At 39.7% G+C, this 11,081-nt stretch overlaps 1 protein-coding gene across 2 annotated transcripts in view; it reads right to left on the minus strand.

Annotated features, from left to right (window-relative positions):
- The window catches only part of HPS5 (HPS5 biogenesis of lysosomal organelles complex 2 subunit 2), an 18,043-nt gene extending 8,909 nt beyond the window's left edge, over nt 1-9,134 (minus strand). For both annotated transcript variants that reach the window (XM_031062083.1, XM_014309550.2), the window contains exons 1-11: nt 8,965-9,134; nt 8,437-8,547; nt 7,535-7,599; nt 6,736-6,928; nt 5,106-5,239; nt 4,335-4,550; nt 3,951-4,022; nt 3,618-3,706; nt 2,485-2,663; nt 2,107-2,265; nt 864-1,023 (exon numbers count right to left, since the gene is read on the minus strand). In XM_031062083.1, the coding sequence (XP_030917943.1) occupies nt 864-1,023; nt 2,107-2,265; nt 2,485-2,663; nt 3,618-3,706; nt 3,951-4,022; nt 4,335-4,550; nt 5,106-5,239; nt 6,736-6,928; nt 7,535-7,599; nt 8,437-8,547; nt 8,965-9,072 (1,486 nt within the window). In that variant the 5' untranslated portion in view covers nt 9,073-9,134. The remainder of the gene's footprint in view (nt 1-863; nt 1,024-2,106; nt 2,266-2,484; nt 2,664-3,617; nt 3,707-3,950; nt 4,023-4,334; nt 4,551-5,105; nt 5,240-6,735; nt 6,929-7,534; nt 7,600-8,436; nt 8,548-8,964) is intronic.
- Between the last annotated feature and the right edge of the window lie 1,947 nt (nt 9,135-11,081).

Raw genomic sequence — 11,081 nt, forward strand, 5'->3', positions numbered from 1 at the left:
CACTACTGACAAGGGACTAAATACCAATTTCTGCGCTCTCCCTCCCCAGTGTGGCTTCCTCCAAAGCATCCAAACTCTCTCCATCCTCAACTGGCACCTACTCCTTGCAAAGCTAAAAAACCAGCCTTTTTATAGGGAAGCCTCTCTATCATACTTAGTCCCAAGGCAGCTCCTCATCATCCCAGGTTTCTGCATCCCCTTCCAATCCCAAACAGAGCAGAGAACAAGACCCATTACAGTCTCACTCCAGCTTAAGCCCAGTGACAGGCATTTGTCATAAAATAAAAAAGCTCCCTGCATGGGCTAAATGTCAGTTATTAACTATTCTAGCACCCCTCCACTAATGTTTATATGTGTAAGAGATGATCCCCTGTACAAAGGAGACCCTGTGAAAAGGACACTTATGAGAATCCTTCTGCTTTCCCTGAAGAAATGCAAGCCACAATCCAGATTAAGAAATTATTTTCTGGAACAAATATTACAAAAGGATACTGGCAGCAAACAAATCTTGTTTGAAGCTCAATTGATACTGGCATAGACAGCTGAAAGAATCTTAGCACGAATGTTCGATTACACATGGAGAGGGGGAAGTTGGAGTGAAGCCCATGCTTGGTTAAGCCCTCTGGACCTTTTGTTTCACTGGGTTTTGTTTGCTTTCAAGCCTGGATTTTGTGGAGACACCTTTTCAACCTAATTTTTCATGAAGGATTTTGGCTGGAAGGTGGGGTGACCCTTTCAATTGATCACATTACATGTATTAATAATGAATAACTTGAAAGTGGAAAGTAAGAGCACAGAGCCAACACGAATTCTTGTAGAATGAACAAACATAGTCAACAAACATTTTCATTAAGAAGCATTACCAAGTTCTAGTTGTTCATCTTCATGGTGTGCAGGAAATTCTTTAAGTCTCTCATCTTCTGAGAATGTTTGACTGTGGAGGGAACAGGAGTCTTCATCTGACTGACTGCCCCTTCGACTGATAACACGGTAGATTCCAGAGTCTAAGACACTGAAGCTTTCCTGTCAGACCAAGGAGGGGAGTTAGACATCGTGTGAGTTGCACTTCCTTGTTCAACTTTCTGCCGTGAACTCAACCAACTGTACCTACACAAACAACCTCAGAACATTTCATAATTCACTGCCTGGAAAACTCCTATTTAACAGAGTACTTCTACCATATCCAGAATGGAACAGGGCACAGATGCCAGCAAGTGTGCAGTTCAGTGCCTTTAAAAAGATGTGTGTGCTGCAATTGCTTTTAGGAAAGCAGCCTATGGAACAACTGTTGTACCCAGTGCAAGGCAAAACCCACCTCAGCTTTAGTCCTGCAGTCAAGACTGTCACTTCACCCTTTTGTAGCTGCATACCCAAGAATCTGTCCTCCTGCTGGTCAGCCATACCCAGCTAGCACGATTACAGACCCCACAAAACGATTCCGTTTCAGGACCAACACACATTTTTTTGCTCATGGTCAGTCTACAGGTTTACTTTCAGTGGCTAATGGAAAAACTTGTCTGCCCCATCAAGATGGTATTTACATTACTTGGATTTTTAAACTTTCCTTTTAAACACTGTTAATAATGTGAAACCAGGAGCTGATACTGTATAAACTATGAAACATTTCCCCTTTCTTGCAAAGCAGCTGTATACTTATTAGAAATATGCTTTGATTATTTTTTTTAGAGCTTTCTCCTTAAGCTTCTTAGAGACAACAATTTTTTCCATAGGGCTAAGATAGCTCTGATCACTCAGACATTCATTTTCATCATATAAAACTAGAGTTATAACCAAGACTATCTTTACTGAAGCACATTAAAACATTAAACAGAGCTGTGGAAAAAGCCATCTTCGTACCAATCTTTGTCCACATCTCAGCCATTAGCCCTAAAATAATATGGGAAAGAGGCAGAGGTCTGAGCTTCCAGAATGCAAGTAATGGTGTTTCATACCTCTTCACCACACCTAGTTTTTGAATGCAGCATTACGAGATGGAGTAGACAGGGTAGAAATGAAAGCCTCATCTTCCAAGGGAGCAATGAGGTGACTTCAAGCCATACAGATAAAACCTGTAGATCACATTTTTAGCATTACCAATACACATACATGAGATGAAATACTGCTCCTTCTACTACTGCATGCAGAATCCAGAGGTTCCAACTTTGCAATCAGTTCTTCCAATTGTGCAGTGAGATCTTGCTGGGTCGAAGCATCCAGCTGAGACTTCAAGTGCTCCAGCTTGTCTAGAGGCAAATTTTTTCTTGCCTAAAAGCACCCAGTGAAACAGAAGCATTATTTCTAATGCACATGTGAAAACAAAGGATACCATATATGCAGGATGATTTTCATCCTTAAAGTATAATGTTTAAATAACTTTAAAAACTCCAACAAAGTGAATCTCAGTGACCATGAAACTTTGCGGAGGGGGATGACAGGAAAAACAGTGATGTTGTATTGAACATTTACAAGGAGGTATTTACTTACTCTGCAAGAAACAATTGAATTTTGGAAGAGACAAGAGACCCTGGCAGCGAGGGTCCAGAATCCTCTTCTCATCAGACGCTCTATGCAGCGATCAACCAGCAGGAGGGAGAGGTGCACAACTTTCCCATTTGTGTGCAGACAGAACAACTCGCTCTTGTGAACTGCAATATCCTGAATATCTGCAAAACCACACACATAGCAACACCTGAAGGACTAAAGTCATTAATCAACACTCCTTTCTGTCCATGAAAGAAGGTGAAAGCATATTCCCACCTGACTGCAAATGAGTGAAAAGCATGAGATGCATGGGGAAAACAAACACTGAGGAGTGCTGACCTAGCACCTCACCACTATAAAACAGTCAAAACTTTCCAGAGTTGCATTTCTAGAAAACATTCAAAAAATACACTAAATTACAAAAAAGTTTCCTTCTGCTCTGAGATGAAAAATTAAAGCCTGATAAAGATGATAAATACATAACTGTTAGCTTTGAAACAGAAGGAAAATATTCACTGGTAAAAAAACAACTTTGGTCTTCCAGAAGTTTTCAAATACAATACTAATGCTGTATGCAAACACTCCACAACAAAGGTATTGCAAACTTTACACCAAAATGGGGAGAAGGGGAAAGACTGACTGACAATAACTATTGTAGGACTCTGCTTATAACCAAGCACACCACTGTTTATGAGGCTTCACTCATTTGCCAAATAAATATATTCCTTCTAGGCAATTTAAGCAGGTTTTAGAGAAAAAAAAAACCCAGATTTTAAACTTTCAGCAGCCAGTTTATCCTTCATAGGACACCTGACAATGAGCCTGAGTAAAGAGAAAAGGATACTGCAGGTTAATCACCTCTGTTTTAACTACTGTATCTTATGAGTCACTCTACACCATGTTTTGTTTCTCCAGAAGCATGTTTTCAGATCTATGGAAGGAGGGGTTGGCTGGAGGAGGCACAGAGATGGTTAATATTCAAGGATATACCAGACAGATGACAAGTTTTTTATAAATATTCTGCAATCCAGCTGCAAAAATTGAGCTTGAATAGTTTCCATGTTAGGCAAGGACTTCAGGAATGACCAGTGTAACAGACAATGTTACAAAGCAACATTTAAGAATCGTTAGTTTACCTTTAACTTCACTCCAGAGTAAGACTTGAAGGCTTTGGGGAAGAAAAACATAAATGCCTCTTTCTGTCCAGGTCACCACACAGTGCTCACTGCAATTAAAGTATATGTTAATGAAGCAACAGTCAATTGTGATAAAATAGGTAAAATTTTAAAAAAATGTAAAATATGCAGAGATTGCATTGGCTTAAGCATAGCAAGTGAGATGTGAGACAGGCTTAGCAGGATACTTGGGAAATTCTTATGCAAAAACCTGAAGTTGGTAATATAAATTAGGAGAATATATATTTTTTTAAGCCAACTTTATCAACAGGAAGCTATGCTGTCAATACTCACGTCAAATACAGCAGCTTGGAGAAAGATAAAGATTGTGGAGAGCAGCTGGAACCAGTATAATGAGGATCCTGCCTGCAAAATAAAATTATTATCAAGTATAAGTATAGCTACAATACCATTACTTTCTAAAATTCTTAATCCTATAAATGCATGGCTGGCTTAAATAAATATAGTCTCATAACAGCAGCATTCATTGCGCTCACAGACATAGCTGCAGAACCAAGGTTTTGGCATTTTTGATAATTACTGGCTACACCTCTTAGAGGAGCCTGTATTAAGATGACAACTAGGATTAACATTTGACTGAAGCAGGAATTGATTTAGTCTTTTCAGTCTTAAGGACATCCCAAACAAGTTTAACACTGATAACACTCATGTTTCTACCTGAGAGTAACAACAGGAAGAGGTGGTGATGAGAGCAGCTGCTTGAACTGATGTGTGCTTTGCACTTCCCCATCAAAGTTCACCTCCCACATCCTCGAGCCAGGTCGAGCACAGTATATTAATGGCTGCTGATTCCCACTGCTTTTTCCAACAGGGAAGAAACATGCTCCAAATTCTCCATCTCTCTCTTTATTACCAATCTTCCAGAACTTCTCTCTGGAGGGGAAAAAATATACTTGTTAAGTAAGGCAGCATTAATAAAAGCTCTAATTAATTTTATGTTTTTCTTAATCGCCACCACTGAATTGGTTTTGGTGCTTAAAAAAATCTGTAATGAATATTACAAAGCCTGCCCAAAGTTTATACAAGACAGGGTGCAGAAATATTCATTAACTGAAATGAATGCTCAGATCAAAGGGTTTTTTTTCAGCAGAACCAGTTGTTCAACCTAGTGATGGGAAGGTGGGAACATTCCCAGAAATAATTTCCAATCACATGAAAAATAAGACAGTGATTATGAACAGTCAGTGTGAATTTATGGAAGGGAACTCATGTTAACAGCCCTCTGCAACAGAATGACAGGCTGGGTAGTTGAGGGGAGAACAGCAGATGTTGTTTATCTTGATTTCAGTAAAACTTTTGACACTACCCCTCCCAGCATCTTCAGAAACAGACTGAGGGAGCATGAGCTAGGTAAAGAGACATTGATGTAATTTCAGAAACTGTGTGTGACTCTGAAGTCCATTATTTCAGAAATAAAATAGAACTTGCCTCTCAGTATCACATAAATAAGTGCGGGTAAGAGAAGATATGAGCAGTCTTCCATCCAAATAATCAAGCTGAACCACCCGAGAATCTACTGTGGTTATAATCTGGACAGGAAACATCACAAAAGTAGCTGCAGCCTACAGTTAAAAAAGGAAAAAAAAAGAGAAAACATGCTGGTGGTCTTGAGTTCAAAGTAAAGACTGTTTCATTATGTTAAAACAGCAAAACTCAGAAAAGACTCATGTATGCTATGAATACACAGCATAAGACAGAGCAGTGCCTTTCTTTTTTGTCTTTACAAAGCAAGGCTACAATACTCAGAAGCATAGAAATCTAAATCCTCCTTTTCCCAAAACCAATATTGAAGATTAAAGAAAAAAAGAGTCATATCCCTGTAGCATCTTGATATTTCTTTATAAAGAGTTTTTTCCTGTAACATTAAGAGAGAGTTTTATGCCTGCTATTGTAAGCTTTGTGCTTTTTTTCCAGTTCTCCCCACAGGTACACTGAGCTAGCAATTTTATGGAAACAGACCAGAGGGATTAATTGATACAAAAAAAAAAAAACTTCTACTGGAATTAAATTATTCACAAACTCACCTTCTCTGTTACCCTACCACAAACTATCCACATACTATTTATCCTACCAGTGTCTCCGTTTGCATGGGTGGATGAGCAGTCTCAGATAGACTTATGGATAAGGAAACTACTGGGAACTGCATTTCAATTTGCTGTCAGACAGTCACCATTTTGGTGTTTTCCCTGCTTAGGAATATGACTAACTGCATTATCTGAGAAACCCAACAGTCCTGCTCCTTTAACAGACATGAACAGACACAGATTCCATGGGCCTTACCCTTTTCTCCTCCCACAGCTGACTTCCCCCGCCGCCCCTCCCCACCCCCTCCCTGCTCTTTATTTAAATATAATAATGGTCTTGCTACTTATAAGTCAATTTTCCATCAAAATCTTCCATGAGGGCCAGAAAGCACCCAGACAAACACAACTATTTCCAGGTTCTGCTCCTTTGTACTGATTAAAAAGAAAGGACCCAGTAGAAGTAAAAGCTAAAGAACACTCAAGGGCTAGAAATCAGGCTGCTATCACTAACAGGTGTGTCCTTTGCACAAAATATAAAGCATGTAGGCTCGATGACCACCTACCATTTATCTTATCCGATCCAAATGTTTAACAATCAGAGCATCCCGACAAAGCCAAGCAAAATCAGGGTCTGGGACTGCTCTTTCTCTGACCAACAGCTGAACTGAGGACTAAAACAAACAGCTGAACCTGTAGCTGGAGTCTAAGGAATCCAATAGGCTGAGAAACACCAAGGCCCTTAATTTTGATACTTGTGAATTCCAAGAAGCAGGAGATTGACCAGTTTTTAATTCTGAACATTTGAAAGCATTTTCTAGTTGCATTACTAAAATAGATAGAATAAGGATGGGGTGAGTTCATGGGTCAGGATCTCTACGGTTGTCTCAAGACACTGGTTCTTCATCCCAACAGTTAAAGCCACCAGAACTTCATTAGCTGGCAAGTCCTGCTCTGCTCCACTTTGCCAAAATAAACAAAGATTCCCCACATCACCCCCTGTGACTTAAGCTGAAAAAAAGTATGCAACATTTTACCTTCCCTTGTTTCGATGTGTTAATCTTGATGGCTGATACTTTCCCCACATGATCTCCTACAAAAACTCGAAGGGCAGCTGTATCCCAGCACAGAGCTGTGACTTTTCTGCCCTTATGCTCAGAGGAAATATAAATCCGTTCTGGCTTCCCACGACGTTCTTGATTCAGCTCCCAAACCACAACAAGGCCTTGGCTACAACAAGTTAAAAGGAGAATACAAGTTGAAAATAAGTCTTCTCATAAAGATGTTTCTTCCCAAAGCAAGAGGAGACCCAAGCAAAGCAGCATGCCTCAGAGCTGGTTCTGTTTGAGGCTGCATGGTTTCAACAAGTGTCACACTTAATTCTGCAGAAGAATAAGTGTCCTTCTTTGCACTGCAATGTACAAGCAGCTTTGTAAGGCTATTCTTACAGTTATTACACTTGGAAGTGAGGATGTAGAAAAACATTTAAATGGATTTTAATAAATGCAAATGGAATTAACCATCAATCTCACTCTACCATGTTAATGAAAATGCTTCTTTTTATGCTGAAAGGTCTCAGAAAGACATTTATCATCATAATTTCACATGCAAGAGCTCTGCCATACATGTTCAGTTAGAGAAATAATACTTAACTCTAGAATGACTGCTCCAGAAAAAAAAATTAAGCAAACTGTCTGTGCAGAAAATTATCCTGTAGTGGCCTCCACCAGTTAACCTGGTAAATTAACTCTGAGTTCTCAGCAGCTGTCACATCTGAAACTTGAAGCTTCTTAAAAATATTAATCCAGTGCTCAGGTTTGTGAGCAGACCACTCACCTGGTGGCAACAGCAACATAGTCTTCATCATGCAAACAACAGGCCACCCGGGAAATGGCACCTTCCTGAAAGCAAGCACAGGAGTAAGAGCAGGTAAAACTTGTTCCTGTACTGCCACTACCACCGTGCAGCTTTCATCTTTAAGCTATAAACCAGATTCATGCCAAGAGATGCTACCACTCTGCTGTGATGTGGCTGGTTTTCACTGCTTGCTTGGGTTTTGTTTGCAAACACTGAGTTTACTCCAAGAGGCAGCTGACAACAGCACAACAACATCAAGAGCAAGGACTGCAGTGCATTCTCTGATGTGGGAAGCACAGAAATCACTCTTCTGTCCTCACACCTTTGGAAGCTGTTTTGACAGAATTAAGTGAGGTGCTCCCAGCCTTAATAAACTGGCTGCATTCATGCTATACTGGAAGCAGCAGTGGCTCCTAGGAAATAGCACCTGGCTGTACAAATAACAATCTCTGTTTCACAATCTCTTCCAGCAACAGTAAGTCAGCCTATCTTTTCTTCACTTATCCAGGTATGTCACAGTTTGAACATTCAAACACTGGGAGCTATCTACTTGTGAGTTGCTCTAGTTTCATATACAAAATTTTCTTCTGATCCTTAAATATTCAGGTGACTTCGTTGTTGCTGTTAAAAAGTAAGAATTTGAAAAACAAAGGTCTGACACTCTGAAGTAATATTTTTCACACCTTATGAAATCTAACACACTCTGGGGATACCCTCCAGAACCACAACCTATTTTAAACACAGCAGTCCAAAACTTCACCTTCTTTGGACAACCCAGTAAGCTGAAAGCACCTATTGACTCTTAAAATACATAAACTTCAAATAATGTTTCTTTCCCAGCCCCATTTTTGGAAATTTTCATTTAAAATTTTTATCCTTACCTTGTGAGTGAGAAAGAGTCTTTGCTTCCAACCATCCTTCTGGATAAGGTTCAGTCCTCCTCCTGAGCTGCCTAGAGCCAGCCATCTCTTTGACACATCTATACACGTGCACTGAGGGAATAAAAATCATAATGCATAACCTGGTAAGTTCTGATCACAGCATCTTTTTCTTACATTTATTATGGTGGGGTTTTTAAAGGCTTCATTGTTTGCCAGCTCTGTGTACCACTCCTGAACCACTGGCAGTGAAGATCATTAAACAGCACTTTGCAATTGAAGCAAACAGTGTAAGCTGAGTCAGGCTGTGTCACCCACAGCTGCATTAAGGAAACACACACAGAGCAACACGGCTCATTATCTTTACTCTTTCTTCCCAAAGTACTCCCTCCGCCACTAAGATAGCATGCATACACCCCAAAAAGAGTTAGATTAATCCTATGGCTTAATCAAATAATTAGCCAAATGGGGTCATTACTTGAATTTTTTAAAAAATTAAAAAAAAAAAAAAGCCACACACCACAAACTCACCTTAAGACGACTGGAATCCAACCTGAGTGCAGAAAGCAACGGATCCAAACACTCCAACTCTGCCAAGACATGGTTGTAAGAGTCTGGAATTACTGGCACAGAGGCCATGGATGCACACGACTAGTGTTGCTCACTCATGGGTGTGTTACAGCTTTAGCTTTTAGCTGTACCTGCCAAAAATAAAGTTCTTCATTAGCTCACTTTTTTTTTCATTTGAGCTGGTGTTCTGTGCTTAAAGAAACACCAAATGTTTTCTTACTCAAAAACCATCAGGTTTCAGTTCACCAAAAAGAGGCTCAAGGGCTGGAAAATAAGACTCCTGCTTCATTTCTGAGAAGTTCTTGTTCAAGTTCATTTCTGAAAACTTAACCTATCATATAACACACTGGAAATATTTAAACTGCAGTTATATTTACATCTGCCTGTGAAACAAGTTAAATACACCTTGTTTTCTTGAAAAATTCACTTTTCTCCACAGCACGCAACCTTGATTTGAAACTAGCTTTCCCAAGGAAACATCTAGCATTGGCATTTTATAACTACATCATATCGTCCCCAAAAGTAAATTTAAGGAGCATTATTCTCAAGTTATACAAAATTTAGAATTAGCTGCATTTGTGCATTTTGATACAATTATAAGCTATGCTCTCCACTGAATGTCATTTCCCGCATTCAAGAGATAACACAGAGTGAAATCCAAGAATTAAGTAACTACTGAAATCGCAACCTCATATTTTTTCTAAGCAGCACATACTTTAAAACAACTTCTTGTTGAGTTTAAAGTTTAAACCTGTACATTGCTTAACAAAAGGCTAAACCTGTTACACTGCACAGGCAAGTGCGGGAATTTCTAAGCACCCTTTAGGATGCGGTCCCATAAATTAAGGAACTCCCTCCCAGAAAAGCCGTCATGGAGGAAATTTACATTTCCTCTAAAGGAAAGCGAGCGCTCACTCTCACCAGGCACTAGGAAAAGGGAAGAGGCACATTTAGCCAACGAAACTAAAAGTTATTTCTTCTAAGCTCTCAAAGCGTCTTAAAAACGTTAATGGCCACTTCTGCCCTGCCCACTCTGCGCCACATCCCGCCGGTGTGATGAAAGGAGCCAAACCAAAGTCTAATAAATTGTGTTTAAAATTTCAGCTCTCTCCTAGTTAGGTTGTGAAGGTATCAGATGAGTTTATCCACAAGCTGGCAACCCTTCAGGCTCAATATTCCAGCTGCCTGTGTGGTAGGGAAACTATCTAGATTCTCAGAATTTTTATGAAGCTGACAGGGAGGAAAAATCACAGAATATTTCTGAGCAAAGCTCATGAATGTGAAGACATTAAGAGAATACATTCTCCAATGACAAAATTCTGTGCCTGAGCAAACTAAGTATCCTATGAAACAATATTAAGAGGAGTAGCACAAAAAGATAAATTTTAAAAATTCATGAGCCTAGTCCTTGCGCATTGTGAAATGGCCTTTTAGATTGAAACTGGTTAAGACTTTTCATGTCCTTTGAGCTTCTGAGAACTCAACAGTGTACAATGATTTTTTTTCAGTGTATTTTGTTTTAATAGTGGCTGAGATCCTCTTGTAATCACTTTTCTCCAGAAATTTTCTCCTTCAGTAAAGCCTATGATACATTAAGGTGGGATAAAAGCACAAGTTAGTGGCATGAATTGCTGTCTGTTGTGAGAGCTGGGAGGAATAAGCCCTACGTGTCTCTGCTGCTAAGTTTCCAGAGACACCTACCTTTTCCACTGCTGATTCCTTTTTCTTCAAAAGGAAAAGCAAGTGACAAGAAGCTCATGCCTCAGAAAACACAAAGAGAAGGATCATTCAGGCAACTAGCTGTGGGTAGCAGAGGCCAGATAATGTAGCCAGCTACCTCCAGCATTCTGCAAGAGCTGTGTATTACAGACCTGAGATATCAGGAGGGAGTTTCCCTTGGAAGGCACAGCTGAAAGGAAGCCTATTTCCTTCAGCAGCAGGGGACAGCATAAAAAAATATTTGTGGAGAGCAGTTCAGGAAGATGGAATAAGGAGAATCAGAGTATCTCTGTGTAGATAAGACTGAATTTGTGTGTTCTTACAAATAGGCTGAGGTGAAATGTTTTATTTCTGTTTGT

This window comes from Geospiza fortis, unplaced genomic scaffold, assembly GCF_000277835.1.
Source record: "Geospiza fortis unplaced genomic scaffold, GeoFor_1.0 scaffold524, whole genome shotgun sequence".
Taxonomy (NCBI): Eukaryota; Metazoa; Chordata; class Aves; order Passeriformes; family Thraupidae; genus Geospiza; species Geospiza fortis.